We start from the raw sequence: 22463 nt of genomic DNA, 5'->3' as shown, positions 1-22463 counted from the left end.
ATCGTCTGGTAGTGTTGGTAATGCCAGTCATCTGTCCAGACAACGACCAAGACGTTTCGACGAGAATATTGATGCCGTTCGAGCCAGTGTTGCAGAGACTCCATCGACATCAGGTCGCCATCGTTCGCAAGAGTTAGGCATCGCTCGAACCACTCTCCGACGCATAATTCGTGTTGATTTGAAAATGTTTCCGTATAAAATTCAAATGGCTCAACAACTTAACCCAAATTATTGCGCGAAATGTTCCCCGGAAGATTAATATCGAAAAACGGCGATTATGACTGGCCACCGAGATCACCTGATTTGACGCCTCCTGACTTTTTTTATGGGGATATTTAAAATCCAAGGTATACACTGGTAAACCAAGGACCCTGGCTGCGCTGAAAGACAATATCCGACAAGAAATTGCTGCCATATCGGCCGAAACATTGGGCAAAGTGATGGAAAATGCCGAAAAAAGGGCATATTAGAACAAATCTCCTTGGACCAAAATAAATGAATTTCAAAATTTTTTTTTTAAATTCCACTTCTTTACTTTGCTATTGCAAAAACAAACCTTCCACTTTAAATGGCCCACCCTGTAGTTCAACAGCTCTCAGGTTTAGAGAAAACGCACACAATTCAGCTCTCACGACTGAATTGTGTGCGTTTTTCTCATGATATTTTTAAAGGCTTGAAAAACATTACATCATAGAAATCCTCCAATGCTTTAAGAGAATCATGTATTCAGTTCCAATAACGACTCATTATTATTGACCTCATCTCTGGGTGCGTTTCACCTTTGTGAACTGCAACCGAACTCTATAACCCACTTTCCTAGGGTCTTCCGAAGGGAGGGCTACAATCAACAGTCTCGATCAAAGGTTTTTCGAATGCCCCAAGCGGGATGCAATTTGCATAACCTCAACCGGTTCACACGCATTTATTTCAAAAACCCACAAACCGCAGAAGCAGCAGCACTAAGCGCCACTATCGGGTGCAGACACGGCGTCAAATCCTGGTCGGTCGGTGGCAAAGGTAAAACGCGCGACAATAACAGCAAACCGGAGCACCGAGAGTCTGCTACAGTGGCGCAAGTGTTGTTCAAGTGAAGATCAGGTTATGGAACCGGTTTGCGCAAAGTGCTCTACCTCCTCTATCTTGGAGTAAAGTTCTCGCCCAAAGCGGAGCAGCACAACACCGAATGAATGAACGACATCAATCTTGCTCCAACCAACCAAGGACCGACCGTCCAATGATGCTCAGTCAGCTTAATTTTCACCTCAACGCCCAGATGGCGCACCATGTACCACGGCCCGTCTCTTCGCCAATCTCTCCCATCATTCACTCATTCATGTTTCCGAACTTGTTCTGTGTTTGTCGGTAATTATAGACTGGCTCGGGTTAGTCGAAGATACGCTACATTAGTCACCTCTACCTTTACGCGATAATGGTTACGTAGTGCCGAGGCGAATCGTGCCAAACTGGTCATCGCGGAATGTCAACTTATTAGGCTCTTGTCACTCTTGGTTAAGTGTCTCGCGTTGTGAACTGGGCTGGATAAAATTGCAAAACAAAATTCTTTGTGGGAAAACAAAAAAAAGCAGACTAATCATTGTGTGGAATCAGGTTGAAAAAAACATATGCGCGGTCAATCACTTGGGACTAAGATGACCACAGCCTAACCAATGCCTCCATTTGTCTGTGGTTCGGATTAACGATGAAAGCGAAAATAAACATAAACAGAGTTCGCTTGGCATGACGATTCCAATTGATTGATTAACAAATCGCACAGCGAGTTCCACATAAAACTGAACAGCCGGGCGATATATCGTAGATTTGCAAATCATCAGGGTGGTCTTTGCGTGCGATCCGGATTTCCATTCCGGGACGACTTTCTTTTGAGTCATCGCGTCGCCTGTTTAATCTAATTCAAATCATGTCGACTGTCGCTCGGGGCTCGCGATCTTGCGTTCGTTGCCTTTGAAAAAAAGTTAAACACACACACAAGATGCATACATAAATATGCTGCTGCAGTTTTATGTGGAATGCGCGCAAATATTTCTCACAATTATCAAATAGCTAATATCGTTTTCTTTTTTTTCGTTTCTTTCCCTCTCCCCAACTCTCTCCCGTGTGCATTGGTATGCTGATGCTGCGCACCGCCACCACTTGGAATACACACACACCATAGACGAACGAGATGCCATACAGAAGAAAACTTTCACAAAGTGGGTCAACAAACATCTGAAAAAGGTAAGACACGATTTTTTGGTTTCCGTTCGTATGCCGTGTATTAGAGGGAAGGGTAGGGAAGATTCTGCGGAGATAATAACCTCTAGCAGTAACCATCGAGAAGGGCGGCAGATACATGTTCGTTTTTTGTTTGTTTCAATGCATTTATACAGTCTTCAATTAAACTATATTGCAACATTGTACGAACTCTAGTTTTTGTATGTTTTTTTATTAACCGTAAACTTTTTTTTCTGTTTTTCCTGACTTTTTACAAATATGTCAACTTATTTTGTTCCAATGCTTGTTCTTATACGTAACCGCCAAAAAGAGGTTTGTTTCAAATCTTTCTTCAAATTAGATTTTTTTCTTGGTTCCTTCATGGGGGTGAGCGACGATATATTATCAAACGTTCTTTGAAGGTTTTAGTTACAATCTTTTTGACTCCTATATAAACTCGAGCTAGAGTTTCATTTTCAATCTAGCCAGGGAACCTGGCACACGAATATCTTTAAACATGCCACTCAAGATACATGGTGTGGTGTGCGGCATTTGGCATTGAAATTTCAACCAAATACTAATTTGAAGAACTTGGGGTTCCCTCGGCTCGGTCGTGTGTAGTTTGTGTGAGTTTTTTCGCTCTTGCGGTGGGCAGCTGTGCAATGGTCTTATTACTTGGTCGAAACGCGTGTTGTCAGATAGCCAGTAGATTTTTGTTCGGAAAAATGTTGGGTCAGCCGTCGATTCATCATGCTCTCCAAGCATTATTTGAGCATTAACTCCACGTTCTTATTGGTCCAATCTGCACTGCTCAAATTTCGCCGACCAAAACTAGCAACTAACATGGCAGTGAAAAACATTTTTAATATATCTATACCATTGGGAAAATCTTCGTAGCTGATCAGTGTGCATAATTGTATCCAACTGAAAAAAATGAAATGTGTTTATATGCGTGCGTTAAACACTGGAGAAACGGACTTGCAAAATTGTTTGCTCCAGAATGCGTTCTCAGAATATGCATAAAGCCAGTTAAGTGCATAGCTAACACTGACGCGAAGAAGCGAAGCAGGCGAGAAATATTAACTCCGCGAGTATAAAATGAATTTCATTTGCGGTTTCGGTTTGAAAGTGAGTGAGTCTGAGTGAAAGAATAAATGAATGAACAAGTTGAACATTTGCAGGAAATTTCATTTCCGAAACTTTTTACTTGTTACTTTCATTTTAGTCAGATAGTTTATCTTTGATTAATTTCCGTTTATCGGGGTGAAATGAAATATTTATATTCTCTTTGCATATCAAAACAACGATTTTTATGTTTCGCTCATTTCTGCCTCTTTCCAATTAGAAAATCAAAAGTTTCCATTGATGATTAAAATAAATATTCATTGTCATCGTCAAAGTGTTTTATTTCACATTAGGAACGGATGCTCACAGCTACTCCAATGAAACTAAAATGTATTATCCTGTAACGTCCTTTGAAAGAAGTGGTACTAAAAAATGTATAGCAGTCACGCTTACCACTACATAACCGACACCGGAAACTGATTACCTACTACACAACATTTAACCTCGTCGTTGTCAATAGTTCCAGTGAGTACGTTTCGACCACAACAACAAAACTTTCATCTTAATTTAAACGGCTCGCAAAAACGAACGTTTCAATTCGCTCTGAAAGTGACGATTTGAAACTTCGCTTCGGTGTGAAGAATGGAACAATCGAACGTGAAGCGTATGGCGTATGAAGCTAAGATATACAGGTCGAACTCGATTATATATAGTCGACCATTTTTTTTTCAACATTTTTTTTCAAATCCTATACATAATCGAATCTCAAGAAAACAATTTTTTCATTAATGTATGAATGTCAAACATTAATAGAAAAATAGCTTTTTTGTGACTCGATTATGTATTGGATTCGAAAATTAACGTTGAAAGTGAAATTGCGATTATATATAATCGAGTCCGACCTGTATTCTGGTAATTGAGTGTGGAAAGATAGTAGGAACAGGGAATAAGATGCAACATGAGATGCAGTGGGTTCATTATCGAGTGATGATTTGTCAATGAGAGTGACTTTGCAAGGATCTGACCTCCACTGATCTTCGTTAATGTATTCACTTCAGTCAACTACAGCTACATTGTATGGTATTTGTAGTGCCGTATGTCATTGAATTTTTAAAATATATTTATTGAAGGTTATTTTAACCCAGAATTACCTTTGAATATCCGAAATCATACCCGACCATCTTCGATTTCCGTGATAATCGAATGTTATGTTATTCAATTAAGATAATTTTATAAATTTGACAATTACTTGTTCAGTAGTAACTTTTGGTGATCTTCGAAAAAGTCGATGATTTGGGTTGTTTTGAAGAAGGAGCAGAAGATGGTTGTCTCAACCTCACGAGAATAATGCACGAGCTGGTCATTGTTTTCTGAGTTTCAATGCCCGTACTACGCCGAGTACGTATCGTGTATGTTTGATCATCAATTCCAAAACAAACGAATGCAAATAATCCGGTTGAAAACATTTTATAATTTTTTTTGAGAGCGAAACGACGGTGCGAACTTCTGCCCCACAAGCCATTTTTTAATCGAAGTTTTAAAAAAAGCTCTTGAACTTTTTCACAAAAACGAATATGCACTATTATCTACTATATAGAATAAAGGTTTTCTTGACAATGTAGTTTCGAACTTTCCAGTTATTTTAGGTAACTGAATCGTCATTCCCACAATTGAAAAAAAATAGATCAAAATAACGCAAAACTCTTCATAGCTTATAACTTTTTGCCACTTTCATGAAATGTATCATTTTTATATGTTTTTTATGTTTTTTATATGCTGGTGTAATAATGTTTCAACGCATACACTGTTGCCGAATTTTTATGCTCGTTGGTTTCAAAAAGGTCAATGCGCACCTTTGCCCCGTTCGTATGGTTCACCATAAGATCTTCGGTGAAAAACGTACTTTTTCGCTTTTTTCATGTCATCTTTCATTGAGAAAAAAAAATATACTGAAAGCGCATATTGCTGGTGTCTCATAAAAAAATTTCATCGATTTTTTTAAATTTTGAAAATAAAATCGATTTTGAAATCCAGTACTGCTTCAATTTGTATTCAAATATATTTCAACGTTCTTTTTCAAATGTGTTTTTTATTCTCAGAATTTAAAGAGCATTGCACGATGCATAAGAAGGTTTTTAATGGTTTTCGGTATTTCATCATTTTATTCTTTTTAATTTTTTATATTTAAATGTCAAAATGTGTGATTTTTTAAAGGATTTCAAAGAATTAGTCAAGTACAAAAATGTCATTTTCAAACTCTGTCATTAAAAATTAATAATTAATCTATCAAATTGCAAAATTGTAATTTTGTAGAAATAAACGTTCTGATTGGTCCAATATGTGTACCTCGCTAAAACGGGAAACTAAAGTAGCAACGAGGCCCCGTTTTAATATACAGCCGCAGCGAACCATCGTGCATTATTCTATCCAAAAGAAGAAGAAAAAGAAAAAGAAGCATAATAAATGCTGCCTTTGCTGCGATAAACCGACAATTTATGTTTTGCTAATGTGTTGAAAGGGGCGATTTTTATTCTACACCCAAAGTTAATTTTTAATACATTTTATGGCATCCCGATTTATTACATTAAATGAGCTGAGAGATAACATAAAATGTTCTACTCCCCAATACATGTATATCATTTGTATAAAGGGTGTGTCACATCAAATTGCATCACGGAAAAAACGCTGTAGAAATTTAATTTTTAGGAATTATATCTTCAGCTTTCGCTTATAATCAGATAAGAGTGTATAGATCACGTTGGCCATGCTTCACTGTCAATTTTTCGTAAATTTGTAAATTTGTCGTCCAACGAAAAAGAGCGTCGTGAATTAATCTTGTACACTCATTTCGAGAATCCGGAGTTGTTACATCGGGACATCGGTAAGATGCTGGGAATCGTCCAATCCACGGCCAGCAGAGTACTGATACGATACTTCGAGAACCTAACCATCGACCGGAAGGTGAAGAACGGCAAAAATGGATGCTCCGTCAGTGAAAAAGATCACAAGCGCGTAGTTAAGCAGTTTAGACGTGATCCGAGAAGTTCGGTCCGGGATGTCGCCAATAGGCTGAATTTGTCAAGTTCATTCGTCCAGCGGACCAAGCAGCGGGAGGGCCTGCGTACATACAAGGTTCAGAAGGCTCCTAACCGCGACGGAAGGCAAAACATGGTGGGGAAGACGCGAGCCCGGAAGCTGTACACCGAAATGCTGACGAAGCCGCATTGCCTGGTAATGGACGACGAAACCTACGTCAAAGCGGACTTTCGTCAGCTGCCGGGCCTGTTGTTCTTCTCCGCAGAGGACAAACTCAGCGTTCCGGAGGAGATTCGCAAGCAGAAACTATCCAAGTTTGCCAAAAAGTACATGGTGTGGCAAGCGATCTGCTCTTGCGGAAAGCGGAGCGCCCCCTTCGTGATGACCGGCACGGTAAACGGGCAGGTTTACCTTAAGGAGTGCCTACAGAAGCGCTTACTACCACTATTGAAGCAACACGAGGGCCCGACCATCTTCTGGCCGGATCTCGCTTCGTTCCACTATTCAAAGGACGTGTTGGAGTGGTACGAAGCCAGCGGGGTCACCTTCGTGCCAAAGGAAATGAACCCGCCCAACGCGCCGGAGCTTCGCCCAATAGAGAAATATTGGGCGATTATGAAGCAGGCCCTCCGGAAGAACCCAAACGTTGTCAAATCGGAGGCGAACTTCAAGAGAAAATGGATTTCTGTTCAAAAAAAAACTACAACCTGACGTTGTACAGAACCTTATGGACGGGGTAAAGAGGAAGGTGCGAGCATACGGGCTTGGGCTCGAAGTATGAATAAAAAGAAAATGCCAAAAGTTGTTTAATAGTTTTTATTTTACTGTCTAAAATTTTCAAAAGGATCGGTCTACTGGGCGAATTTCTACAGTGTTTTTTCCGTGATGCAATTTGATGTGACACACCCTTTAGTATATATGCTAAAGCCAATTAGAGGGAGCGAAACAGGAGACACATTTAAATGAAAGCATATGAAAGCTTTTCGTATAGTTTGCCAATTACACGGCCCAGACAGAGAAAGATATATTCTCGTTCATGTTCTTCTTTATTGTCTTAGAAAACACATTCCAACTTCATTTTATGATGAGGTGTAATATTATCACGCTCCTTTATAATAGCGCTGGCAGCTATATGGATAGCATGGTCGTGTAAAGTAACTTTGCATTCCAGCCGGCCTTGGTTCGATCCCCATTGACGTCGTATGGACTTTTTTTTTGCACAATCCCAAATGAAAAGAGAAAAGAAAACAGAAAGAGATGTCTGCTCGCATACATACAAACAATTTTTAAGCTTTTAAAATAGCTCATTATTTGCGCATTTGACTCTCATGCACAGGAAATGGCATCTTTTCTGCCAAAGATGACATGTTTTCTGCCAACGCTAGTTTGGGTGTAGTCTCGTTCCTGCGTTCCAGGGTTCCTGCGTTCATTTTGAATAGTCTACAGCATTTCATGAGGTTAACACTGTGTGAGTCAGCACCCAAGTCGTGGTCCAGATAGTCTCGAATGAAAATACGGACTACTTCCCTTATTTTTGAAGAAACGTGTGAATTTCCAAACTGCATTTTAGAGGCTACGAAAGAGTTGAGTTGATATGCCGACGCGATTTTGGTTTTTGCTTGGCTACAAATATATTTTTGTTGAACCATACAACCATAGCACTTTAATCTTTGCTATGGATAGTCTATAATAACATACGAAGGTGGCACTATGGGTTGAACTCACGATCGTTCACTTATTGAATGCAACCTCTCGTCCACGAAGACCTTCTATATTCCAATGATGCAACTAAATTGACATGGTTATTTATTATTATTATTCATTATTATTGATATTCCTTCTAACGCACTTGTTCTCAAAATTAGTTTTAAAGATTTTCAGTAACAGAACAAAAGTTTTTCGCATTCTACCAACAGCAGCCAGCTAGTTCTTCTAAATATGCTCATGAAAATGGACTCTTTGATAGAAATCCGCACTAGCAGCACCTTCGTTAACTTTTCCATGACCGGGTTATTTTGGGAACCCTGTAGTCGAAGGTGACTTTCAATCATTCGTTTATTGCGGTTTGTATTCCAGACCTCTGATAGTCATTACCTACCACTGAAGCCTGTTATAGTTCACGCTCTGTATTCATCCATTCCAGTGATAACTTTAAGTCATGGTACAGAAATAGAAAAAAATAGCAAATCACCTACGTCAAACGTCACATTTTTGCAATACATACGTCACTGCTCCGATGAGCAGTCGTTTTTCGAGGAGATTTGGGGGGTAGTATACAGAGTCCTCTTGCGAATCCTCGGTGGAACCGCGTAATGGAATTTCATTCTGCCCCGTCTCGATATTTTCTTCGTTTCGAACCTTTATATGGTGATATTGCAGATCAGCTATTCTCCGCATATTTTGTCGGAGATCGAAAGAATGAGTGAAACTGAGGGAACGAAACACCAACCCAACATAACACATTTTTGTTTGTGCGTCCAGAGGTATTTTCGCACCAAGTGAAACCTCGGCGGCGCATTATAATTATCGGGTATGGAATGGAAATGTTAGCGAGAGAGAGATGATAGTACACGATGTTTAAGGCGAAAAAATACCGCTAACCAGAATCGTAGGATGAATCTCGTTTTTCGTTCCGCGTCCCCCCGTCTCACTCAGCATACACACATAGCTGGCAATGAATGGATCCATCCGGTCAAGGTGTGCTTTTTACCGCCATCATCGGAAGCTATACGCAAACCGATTTGTTGATAATTTGTGTGGCCAGTCCCGGTGGTGGTGGTTTCTGCTAATGGTGGTGGTATTTAATGCTGGAGCTCGGAATCCAGCTGCAGCGCGTTCCGCGAACCATTCGGAAAATTAGCCTTTTCACTTAATTATGCGCGCGTAGGCCAGTAGTGCCAGCAGCAATCATCGCAGGCGCATTAATTCATCGAGCTCTGTGTGCCTCCGACTGCTGCTGCTGCCAGAGCTTTGCGAGAAAACAGGAAGGTAAACATGATTCCGTAAACAGCACAGCATGCATTTGAAAACGGCACCAAGTGGTTACACTACTTGGAGCAAATACAACAGCAGCTACAACACCTTCAGTCAGCATCTCTCTGTCTACATCCACCACTAAGGCACACAGCAGTAACTTGTTTGATGAATTGGCCGCGATAAGCCTCCTACCGAGACATCCGAGAGAAGTAGGTTTCGTGTGCGTCGTCGTGTAGGCAGCCAGCAAACGCTTGCACGCGCTGTTCACGTAGCCGCCACCGACTCATTTCTCCAATTTGAGCTAAAGGCGGCGAATGGAACTCTGCCCAACGCGTGAATTCTTCGCCCGTCCGGTCCGACCTTGCGGGTGCTTATTTCAACGCATCTCAATGAAAAAATCGATCACCCCCCGGCGGATGATGATTCACGACGACGGTGTGATTCATCGGTTGCGATGACCATTGAGGGCTGTAAGTAACTTGGGGTTTTTTTTCACTCTCTCGTCTCCGTCTTCAATCCGGTCTGCCCATAAAACGAAAACTCTCAGTAGGTTACTGTGCAAAGGACGCACTCAAGTAATCAGTATAGGACGACATCATCGTGCAGACAACAATGGGCGCAACTCTCCAAGGATTTCGATTGCGCGATAAAACGCGTACGCGAGACAGAGACAGGTATGTTTACAGAACTGGTTTCACCAGTTTCCTGTCCATTAATTCGATCCTCGGCGAAAGAAACAAAGCCGCCAAGTGTCGACTTGGCCACACGTTTAAATAAACACTAATCAATTATTTGACACGACCGCCTAATTGAAGGCCGTCAGGGGAACGCCTGCGAAGAACGAAAGTACACCACGCAGCAGGATTTGGTTATTTAACTTTCGATGTCTTGCTTTTTGGGCAAATTCGTCAGAAACGCTGAAAAAACACTTCGTACCTGTAGTTGTTGTTGTTGTTGTCTGACCTAATTGTACTCTCTACTTGTCGCAAGCCAAATTGTAGAATTAAACATCCCCTCGCCAAGTTCGCGACAGCATTTTATGGTTGACCTTGGCGTGAGAAGGATGACGCGACGCGTCCAAACCATTTGCGAAAAAAACCTTGCCAAACGTTAGCACAAGTTCATTAACACGCGCTGTTGGCTGGTCTAAGCCTGTTGCTTGCTAGAAGAGCGGCGAGCGGCGTTGGAAGGAAGAAACGATCAAGGCACCGAAAAAGAACACACAGCGATTCATCCATCTTGTTTGGCTGTCAAATTGTGCACACGATCGCGGGGCAGCGAATGACCGTTGGAATATGTCGTGTGTGATATAATCACGACCCCAGGGATCGTCGTCGTCGTACGTGGTCGGTGTGGTTTTTGGCAAACCTGATTTGTGTTGGCTTTTTTGCATTTGTTGAAGGTTTGCGGCGCGGATACCCACCAGAGGTTCACGACCTGCGAAATATGAGAGCTCATCGAATCGTGATCAAGTTCGGAGTACGGCTGATCTTTTGGAACGTTGGCGTGGAAATAAGTTTTGAGGGATCATCAAGGGTTGTAAGATACTTTGAATTGTATCTTTAAGGTATTCCATGGGGCGAAAGTAGGGATCTTGAAACCTCAAAGCCAGATTAGAGAAATGTCGTACTCTACCAACAAGGATAGACCGAGAATGAAAGAGGTGGCTGAATTAAATGACTATTAAAACTGAATTAAGTTAAAGAAAAAAATAAAAATACACAATAGCAAAATTACAGAGACGCGCACAGTCTGTGAGTACACGAGTTATGATTTTTCGCGCGAGAATAGGAGTGTTAATAATAATTGGCCTGGTTCAAGTGTCTTGAAATACTTTTTAAAATAATTAGGGGTACCCATATAACATAAAGTTTGAGAGCCAGTTTTATGAATTTCATTTGTTTGGGTTTCAGCCTTTTTTTCGTTTATTCCTAGCAGTGCCAACTTCGATCTGACTGTCGTGGTCGTGTGGAGTATTTCTTCAATCAAGGCATGTCTTCTGACAATAGAATTTCAACTATGTCGCAAGTAATACTATAATGAGAAGGCCAAGTACTTGTTCGGGACGTTACTGCCATTAAAAGTGATGAAGTGATGATTAGTGATGTATTTTACTCATTTTTGGTTTTGTGCAGTTCTGTATCACCGATGATTTTATTAGCCTAAATTATTTGATCCGTTGAATTTGTTGAAGTTATGAGTCAGGTAGTTGTACCATCTTCATCAGAAAGTCCTGCGTCTTTGAGTTTATGTGGGTAGTCTTACTACGAAATTGCAATTGAGACATGTACCGAAATATTAAGAAAATTCAAACGCATATTATGCAAAACCATTAGGCGGGAAACTGTATCATACTTGTTTATGCTTACATTTTTCCTGGCGGACACAGAGAGTCGATGAGTATCTAATCAACATCATCTGGCGATATAGTTATGACGACCCACCAACGACAATGTTCCGAAAACGGATAATATAGTTCATTTTGATATATAAATAAACGGCTCTTTCCAGAGCTTTATACTCCAATGTGTAATTTGATCAAAAAACAAATATTGTCCTATGTCAATCTTTCGTTCGTGTTCTTAGACACAGACGCTACTACTGTTTTGTTGTATTTGTCACATCTTTCATTGACATCCCAAAAGCCACGTTGTTTCGAGTGCTTATTTGTCTGTAAAAGTGTCACCCTCTTACAGTAATATAATTTTGACCATCGTGGTCGAAAATTGTTTGCCTCTATTGTCAAAGATGTTTGCTAGATTGCGTGTCGTACCCATAAATCAACATTGTGCTTACAATAATACGTTCATATATTTCCTGCAAAGAGATCGCCAGAGCAGACTGGATTTTTGCATCGTTTCCGGCACTGAATCCAATGAAGGCCTTAACTTCGATTGTGGATGTGGCTTAGACTGATGATGAATAAGGCTGAGGTCGATAATAACATATTTCCGTTCCCGATTCTGTCAAAGGCTTAGAAAATTATTCTGTAAATTGAAATATATTGTTTTGTTTTTATTTGTTAGAATTTTTCAAACGGTAATGTAACTTGTGCGTGAAGTAATCTACCTGGAATTAGGTGACTGGAAAATTGAACTCTTCATGAAAATTTTGGTCATTCGGTGAACACATCCATTTGCGCAGTCCCTTATTCTATTCGACGAAATCATATTTCATTGCACATAATGTTTCCCCTGCGTGACGCGAGCAATCGGCGTAGCACCAATATTCCCGAATTGACTCTCAGCTTTAACACATGGCGTTAGCTGTTCGCTATCTAGAGTTTAACCAGCTTCGAATTGATAGACCACTTAGTTTTAACCCTTCTCTCTCTCTCTCTCTCTCTCTCTCTCTCTCGATGCAACGTGACATCGAAGCGTTTCCTCCTTTTAACCATTTAAGCTAACACTCGAAATTCATGGAAGACTCGTTGCATTGTGAGAGAATGCGAATGTGTGTCATTCGTTACATTGTTTAATAGTTTTTCTGTTTTCACTAGGTATGGAAAAAAGTAGGTGGAAATATTTCCTGTTAATTTATGTGTTTGTAGTCAAAATACATCCATTAATTGAAGAGATATTGACGTTCAAAATCTTTCACTTTTTCACCCGTTGCATTGAAATGAGCCCCTGTATTAAATGGTTAGAGGTTGTCCTACGTCAAAATGTACATGTTGTTTATTCAAGAAAATTCATATTGTACTCAATGTAGCATTCTTTGGCTTCGATAAATTTGTGCCAATGTTTGATTCGTTCAGCAAAAGTTTTCCGGAACATAATTTTGACGTAGGATTACGTTTTTCAGGAACATATTGGTGGTTCAAACTATAGATGAAATGCCGGGGGTTCGGGTTCGATTCCCGTTCTGGACTTGCACTGTGGTCACGCGTATTCTAGAGCTTGCCACTCAGAATGCATTCAATGCGTGTTATTTGGCATAGAAATCTCAACTAAGTACTAATGAAAATGACGCAAGTAATACTACGTTGAGATGGCGGAGTTCTTCTAGGAACGTTAGTGCCATATAAGAAGAAGAAGAAGAACTATAGATGAAAATTGAGCGCGTCACCGAAAATTGTCTAATTTCTTCTCCTTCGCTTCACGTTCATTCGGCTCATTCTCCACACCGAAGCGAAGGTTTTCAATCGTCATTTTTAGCACGATTTGAAACATCCAATTATTCGAGCAGTTTATATTCGAGTGAAAGTTTCATTGTTGAATTCGAAACGAACTCACTGGAACTAATAAAAACAGCGAGGTGTGAAAAGTTGTGCTGTAGAACACCATGTGTAATCAGTTGTTAGCTCTGGTGGTGTAGTGATATGTAGTAGATCGGATATGACCTCTTAAACTCTTTTAAAACCACTTTTTTTTGGAAGATGGTCCGGAACAATCCATTTTGGGAGGATGAAACGGATGAAGTTTCCATTTCAAAGCTGCGTCCATCCACATGTTCAATTAAACTTTTTGGCGACGATAATGAATATAGCAAATATCGAACAGTAAGAAAACCCTTTTTTTGTAAGTTCCGGAAAGTCTTCAATGGGAATTGTGATCTTGGTGGTTCTGTATCACCTGCAATATCCCTCAGACATTGCTGCCTCAGATTACTTCTTGTTCCGGCCCATGGGGGTTGAGCATTTCTAAAAAAACACCTCCAGTCTTTCGGAAATATCAAAAATTCTCTTGATAGCTGTATCGCTTCAAAACAACCAGGTTTCTTCCAGCGTGGAATCCATGTGTGATGGGCCAAAGTTGTGGCTTCCGATGGAGCATACTTTGAATAAAGCAGCAGTAAATTTCAGATTCCCTATCCAGAATCCAAATAATAAACCAAATTTTGTTCACAGATCAAGATTCATGTTCGAATTTCAACTTTGGTTTCAGATTCATATTTCAAATTCGATTCCAAATTCAAAATCCAGATTCAGATTTCAGATTAAGATTTACTTTCCCAGTTTTAAGGGGCAGATTCCAGGTACACTTTTTGGATTCCCGACTCAAAATCATTTGGAGTCTTGTAAGTTTAAGAGTGTCTTTTTTAATACAAAAATTTGTATAATCATACTCGTTCACCTAATAAATTTGGAAAAATCCAAATTAGGAATATCAATTGGATTCTACACATGGCATCAGAATCGTAAATCTTTGATTGAATCTTAAACTGGAGAATGAACGAGGCAACAAGATCTGTCACACGATTTGTAGTTTGAATTGAATAATACTGAATAATGAAATATAAATCTTGAAGCTAGATTTGAAACCCAAATTTAGAGTTCGATCTGGGATCTGAAGTTAGAGTCGAAACCGGACATTTGAATGTGGATCTGATATTAGAATCCAGAGTTCAGATATGACTTGCGAATCCAAGATTTTAATTTGGAATCGCTATGGTATGTGGAGGAGTAAATTTCACCGATGAAGGAAATTTGGTCAAATTCAATACGGTACCGTACCGTTATACTGCTTGGAAAGGTAGTACACATGCTCTAATACTATTGTGGAATACTAATTCAAAATTTTCATCTGTCTGAATACAGATCTTCATTCGAGATATAAATTTTGCATACGCAATAATAAATTAAATCCAGAATTTAAATGAGGTGAATGCTTTTAGAATTCTCATATGGAGTGTGATTGCAAGGAATCTGACCTTTATCTAAGGCTTGAAAACTAAAATGATATCTGAAATCTGAATCTGAATTCTGAATTTGAAGTAAAATCTGAATTTGGAAATATTTGAAATCTAGAATAGAAATACTAAATATAAACGTTCAAATTTAAAATAAATTTGAATTTGGAATTTGATCATCCTAATCTGTTTACTAAAATTGAATTATTGTTTAGATTCTGAATATGGAATCTGAATCGCGAATCTGGGTTGAAATCTTAAATTATGAAACGAACCAGGATTCAAGATCTTCGACCTGATTCTGTAGTTTGAATTGGAAGTTTAAATATAAATTCATAATCTAGGATAGCATTCTAAATCTAGAATTTGAATCAGTAGTTGCAATAAGGTTTAAAGAATTCACAACATGAATCTAGAATCTATTTTGCGTGAACCTTTTTACAACGGCACATATAAACTTCTGAGTAGTCTTCCGCGTTTCCGCCGCATTGATCATAGGAAAAAAATTATAGGAGGTTGTTTTCAGGACACGACCGCATTGTTGACGTAGAACTTCGCTGTAGTTTAATTCAAGTCGCTTGTTCATAACTGCGGATATTATTTTATAATACTACGAAAATTTCTAAATAACGCCCTGAAATGTATTTTTTATTGTAGAATCATTTGACGATAATTGTTTGATGATTCATTCTTGTGCTCGCAGAACAATACATGCTAGAGATAAGCGCAGCTGTCATCTTTAGTGGAGAAAGTTTTGCTACTGGCAAGCGAAACCAAATCACATACAAATTTTTAGAACATTTAATTTCTTGGTGACAAAATAAATGAAGTAAACTCTATCTGTTAATCACAACAATCTCGAAAAGTGTAGCACTGCTTTATTATGATCAAGATTAGCGCAAATGCAATCCTAGTTGAAAGCAGTATTGCGACTGGCACGCGAGCCCAAATAAATTAATAACTTAATATAACTTATTGAATAACTTGGTATTCTCCAAATAATTTTTGGTGCACAACCTTAACACTTGTTTCACCATAGCGTCAGTTTAATGCATTGATGACAGAAAACAAACAATGTTAACTGCTTGGAAAAAGGCTGAATATTTGCCTCAGCGGAGATTCATTACCAATACACTAGCGTAAATATTTCCCTCCCGCTATCTCCACTCCTTGTTTATATTTATCATGACGACTGCATAATTTGCAACACCAAACAATCGTCAATTACAGCATAAAATAATTAGACAATTGTTGCATCGTTACGGGGTCAATGCACACGGGAGCAGATACAAATGGGGTTTCAGCGTTGCGAAGATGCACTATTTTTAAGTACGGGTTATGAAGCACGCACGTACGCACACAAATATCCATATATCGATGACTTGAAGCAACTAAATATACACACATTTATCTCCGTTTTGCGCTCTTCTCAGCAGAAGCTCTTTCTGTTGATACTGCCAATATTGCTTAACTGTCATCCTTTGTGGAGAGAGTTTTCCTACCGTCATGCGAAACCAAATCACTGACAAAATTCCAGAACATTTATTTTCTCGGTGAGCTGACAATAGCCTAGCTTGATGATTCCCCACACAATTGTGTAGCTCAGAACTTTAATGTAATGGCGTCAGTTTGATGGTATGATTTCAATGCTAAAGACATCAGCGAGTGAGTAATCCACAGCTCAATGCGAAACGAAGACATGCGATGACGCAAAACAAGGAATAATAAGCGATATTCATTGCTATGAATACAAAACGATACTGAAAGTTTACCTTCCTTCCTTGTTTGAGACTTTAAACTTCTTCAGTTCATTCGTCTCTAACCTTCAAAAAGGCCCTTGGAAAACTTTACTTTATCCATAATATTACTCCTCCACCCCCATTGCCTTGAGAAAGGCATTCGATCCCTCGCCCAGCAACGATGTTGTTCAGTCGATTTCCTCACGAAGAATAAAAGTTTGCTTCAGCGAGATCCACTGTTTATATTCTAGGCATGTATTCCCCTTCGTTCTTCTTCTTTTCCTTTGTTTACGGAGACTTTAAATCCAACGATTCATTCGTCTCCGAGCCTCCCCTTCGTTGTTCGTCGATAAATTGCTCGTTATTGACAGCTCTATTCGGGAAAGCACACAAATGTATAGAACAAAGGTATGAGAAAATGAGAATGGGGGGTCTCCGTAGCCACATTGGTTGCGCGTTCGCTTAGTAAGCGATCGATCGTGAGTTCAAAACTCAGGGCCCTCATTGACCATCTTTGTGTTGTTACAGAATAGCTACGTCCACGCAACAATCATCAGCGATGGAGATCGATCCACGGTCGAAATAAGATCGATTCATCCATACAACTGCTCTGCTCTGCAAGACACATCGGGCTGCTGTTCTATAAATAACTCAACAATGATCAGTCAACTGTCTCCGCTGTCCGGTCTAACTGGATAATGGAAGAAAAGAACGAAAACTCTTACGCCTATATGGCAACTGTGTAAATGTGTACCATATGCAATGGTATAGAAGGGAATACTCTAACGCCGAAAACATAGCAACTGTGTAATGTGCTAATTATAGATATGATAAACATGTGACATGTACACGATTGAAATTCGGCTCTGTTACTGCTAAAATGCTAATGAGCCTAAAATAAACAAAAAAAAAAAATGAGAATGCTTCCAATTTTCATCAATTTAAACCATATACAGACTATGGGATTGTAATGTATAGCATATCAAACAAATCTTAGGGAATTTCCGATTCGTTTGGTATGTAAATTGCCAAAATTCGTTCGCGGCAAAAATAGTTATTAATGTTAATTTTATTTCATAAAAACGTGACCAGTTTTCTGATTTGGCACCCTTAATGGAAGACGTAGTTCTACGTCAGAAATAAAACACAGTATGGAATATGGAGAAATGAGTAGGTATTTCAAAGACATCTAATTGATTTTTTTCACGAGTAGTGTGGCAATATGGAGAAATGAGTAGGTATTTCAAAAACATCTTATTGATTTTTTTCACGAGTAGTGTGGTCTAATTGATTTTAATGCCTCTGCTTCCAACGAATTCCCAATGGGGAGGGGTTCATTAATCCCGTTTACCAAAGGCGCGCGCAGATTAATTCTTTGATCTGTGTTATTATCATGCAACCATATGGTTCGCTTGCCTTGTTCGCCTTGCAGAACAGGTGAACCCCAGACTCCCTCCCTGTAAGATCGCGTCTGACCGCTGTGAAGTTCAATCGTGAAGACCATCGACCAGAGAGAATTGATGGTGATCCCACAAGTGACACATACCCAATCAACAAGCGCATAAAGCGCTTGCCATCACACAATCTTAAGCAGCCGTTTAATGGGCAATAAAATCTCGAGCAAATTTGGCGCCTGCGGTAGTTAAATCGGACCCCGGGCTCTATTTGCTCGGAGTAATTGACCCGGAAGGAGATACAGCGGGGAGATTGCAAGAACTTCGTAAATAGTGTTGTTTTTTCTGCGTCATTAAAGCTGGGCACTGCTTTGGGCGTCGGATCGCTTGAAATACCGCCTAATGGAAACATTAAAGATGCTCGTGTGTTGTGGAGTTTTAACGACCAGGAAATCCACTGGAATCTGCAGGTGCAGGTGCGTGCTGTTCTACAGTATGGGGCTTGTTTACTTGGGTATCGAGTTTCTTCGCTAGAGCAGCATAGAGCGCACGCACATTCGGTTGGTAAATATAAAAATAACATCAGCAGCAATGGGGGCGGCAATGGGACGCGGTCGTATGACAACGAAGTGTAGCTCTAGCTAAAATGCAAAAGGAGATTGATGTGTTCCCGGAAGAATAAACAAACAAAAAAACCGCCGGATACGGTTCTGCACTTGAAAACTAAGATGCAGTTAAATATAGGACGACGAACGGACAGTGAAGGTAGGAACGGGAAGTTTTCTGGGAATAAACGCGACTGTGAAGATGCGGTTAACCGTGACGGATGCATCCAGCAGCTTCCATAGAACGTCTAAATGATATTCCGAAGTTTTTCATCCTCTTGGGAGCGATGACGATTTGACATTTATGTCTATTTTTGCGGTTCAATGAACGACTTATGGGCGGCGGTGAGTTCATAATTGATAAGTGTCACAACAAATCGCGAGACAAAGGGAACTTTTTGAGATTCGTTGTCTAGTTTTATCGAGACTAAAACGGAACTGTGTGTTGGTGTATTGTTCGATATTTTTGGACTGATATACCAAACACACACACTTATTTATAAAGCACCATTCGGTTTCTAATAATATGTTTTTAATGAGTTCTAATAGAGCATCGGTAAGACAGCTGTCGAAGACCTATTTATTTTGGAAGGTATCTGGAATCTACCCATCACCATCAGGCGTGAAGATCCTGAATTCATTCCGCAAAATTCTAATTATGCAGCCGGTAATTGGTTTCACATGACTTCGACGGTGAACACATCTGGGGTAACGTACGTGGTACAGAAAATTCCGACTTGAAATTCTTGCATGTTGTTGTTTAGCTTTTATTGTGTTGTTGTTGTTGCCGATCGCAGCATTATATACTTGGAAAGCAAAAACAAATTGGTGATTGCAAACCACAATTGGCCGCTGATGCATTGAAGCTAATAATGAAAAGCTATAATTTGTTCGCGATTGGAAGGTTCTCTTTCCCCACAGTTTTGTATGTTCACGCTGTTACAAAGTTTGCTTCAAATGGTTGTATTTGTAAATAAAATATATCAACACGTTTCTTCCACTTAGATTCGATTACGCTTCCAGTCGAAATTTAAAGTTATTGGTAACCTTGTATTTAATTCCGAAATTCAAACACCAGATTCTGATTTTGCATTGAAATTCCATGCTCAAATCTTAATTCAGATTCTTATTTCATGATCCTAATTCAAATTTTTGCTACATATTCACCCGAGTTGGATTCTTCATCCAGTTCCAAGATTTAAAATCCAGGTTCAAGATTTAATAATGATATTCCATACTTTCATTCAAGTTCAAGTTTTGGATTAATATTTCAAAATAAATTTCCATAATTAGAACATAGATTTAGCATTCCGCATTCCGATAGACATATAGATTTCTGATCGAAATATTGCATTTTTATATTCCGGATTCTGATTTTAGATTCGAATGATATTACCAGATTGAAATTCTTGATTCGGGTATCAATCTCTGATCCGGATAACAAATTGAGACCCCTATTATAGATTGATATATAGTGAATTATAAATTTTCCCTAACTATATGATAATTCCAGATTACAGATTCAGATTCATACAGAAGCCCTATTGCGCCTTGGGATCTGTCGTCTGATTTGTGCCAGAATCCTGTCGAGTTCTGGAATTGAAATCAAACTCAGTATTCCGATTCCAATCTCAGATTCAAATGTCAAATTCGGACCTTAATTTCGGAATAAAGATTCGAATCACAAATCTAAACACAATCGAAATATAGAGATTCAGAGTTCAGTTCAAAATATTTCATATCTGAGTCCAGATTCGAATTTTTATTAAAGATTTAAATTCTTGATTCGGGTTTAAAACCCTAACCTAATGGATTCAGATTACAGGTTCACAGGGTCAGATTCTGGACTCGAATCTAGAATTTTAGACACTAGAATCAGATTCAGAATTTAGATTCAAAGTTCAAATTCCTATTCAGATTCTGCTGTAGATACCTAATTCACGAATAAAAATTCAGCTTACAGATTCAGATTCCTACGGAAATTCCGGATTTATATATCAAGTTCAGATTTCAATTCAGAATCCAGAACCCTGTTGTAGATTTTGATAACAGATTTAGATTGCAGTTTAGGGTTTCATATTCTAAATCCAAAATTCAAGAACTGAATTTAGATTCCAAATCACGATAACATGTTCTGATTCATATTTATATTCTAGATTCGGGATCTGGATTCAAATTCCAAACTAAGATTAAAAATACATATTTCAAATATCAGATTTAGACTTCAATTTCAGAATATGCATCCGGAATAATAGAAATCTTAAGTTCTTTCTTTTATTTAGATTCCAGAATCCCGATGCGAATTGCGATTACAGATTTAGTAGGAATTCAGATTGCAGTAAGATTCCGTATTCAGTCTAGATCTAAAATTCAGATTCGAATTCTAATTTCAAATTCCGAATAACAATTCGGATTAATTTTCGGATGTTGATTCGTAGGGAATTGTATTCTAATTCCGCATTCGAGCTCCACACAGAGATACAAATTCAAATATGATTCAAATTTTCATTTTTTTTTCATTTCTGAATTTAGAGATCTATCCCAAAGTTGCTTTGCATTTAAAATAGGAATTTGGATTCAAAATCGTCTTTCGGATTCCAAACTAAGATTACAGATTCAGTTTTTAGACATCAGATCCATACTTTTATTTAAAATATAGATTCAATTTCCAACTGCAGATTTAGATTTCGGATTACAACTCCAGATTAAAATTGCAGAATTCATTTTTTCGGGATTTGAATCCGAACTTAGATTACAAATCCAGATGTTAGATTCAGATTTCAATTTCATGATATGGATTCAAATTCCTAATCTTGATGCGCATTTCAAGCTCAAACTTCAGATAAAGTTACAAATTCAGAATCCAAATTCCAGATTCAGATCAGATCCAAATTCAAAAAATGGATTAACATTTAAAGTCTAGATTTAACATTTAAAATTTGGGTTGTAATTCCTGATTTGAATTCCTTTTTAAGGTTACAAATTCAGATTTCAATACGAGATTCCAGATAAGGCTCAAATTACAACTGAAGATTGCATTTGTGCCTGTAGATTACAAAATTACGGAATGAGGATCCCAATTTCAAATTCTTGATTCGTTTACCAGATGAGATTTTAGATTCAAGTTCAAGACTCAGATTGCGGATTAAATTTAATTAAATTTAGATTATTGATTTCAGGTACCAGATTCAGATAGTTAGAATTTAAATTCAGATTCCAGGCTTAGATTCCTCATACAGATTCTATGTTGTTAAATCCTGTTGGGTATATCGATAAATGATTCAGATTACTGATTCCAGATGAAAACTCCAGGATTCACATTTTTGATATTTTGAATTCAATTCATTACTGATTCAGATTCAGATTCAAATTACTGATTTAGAGTCAAATTTTAGAATCTGATTCTTGATTCATGATGAATATTTACGTTCTAGATTCTAGGTCCAGATACATATTTCAATATAAACTGCAGATCGAGATTAGATTCGAATTCCAGATTATGAATGCATATCCGAACTTTAGGTTCTTATTCCAAGTTCAGTTTCTTCGTTTAGGTATTAAATTCCATTCAGATTACAGGCTCCGATTCCTCACGAGATTTATCCGAAATGCAGATCTTAGATTAAATTAAGATTCCAAATTTAAATTCCTCATACAGATTCCAGATTGTCAAGCCCTAGATTAGTATTCCAGAAATTGAGATTGAGGTTTTGGATTCAAACTTCGGTTTCCAATTTAAGATCACAAATTCAGATTTCATGTTCAGACTCTAGATGATGCTAGATGATAGATGCTGAATAAATTTT

The 22463-nt window shown here is 38.6% G+C and overlaps 1 protein-coding gene across 1 annotated transcript in view; it reads left to right on the top strand.

The window, feature by feature from the left end:
• Window positions 1–22463, top strand: part of LOC129765973 (microtubule-actin cross-linking factor 1, isoforms 1/2/3/4-like) — a 229666-nt gene that overhangs the window by 34557 nt on the left and 172646 nt on the right. Inside the window, exon 3 of the mRNA XM_055766432.1 lies at window positions 2174–2235. Coding sequence (XP_055622407.1) covers window positions 2174–2235 — 62 coding nt within the window. The remainder of the gene's footprint in view (window positions 1–2173; window positions 2236–22463) is intronic.

This window comes from Toxorhynchites rutilus, chromosome 2 (assembly GCF_029784135.1).
Source record: "Toxorhynchites rutilus septentrionalis strain SRP chromosome 2, ASM2978413v1, whole genome shotgun sequence".
NCBI lineage: Eukaryota > Metazoa > Arthropoda > Insecta > Diptera > Culicidae > Toxorhynchites > Toxorhynchites rutilus.
Note: the sequence above shows the minus strand (reverse complement) of the source record. Positions and strands in the feature narration are given on the sequence as shown.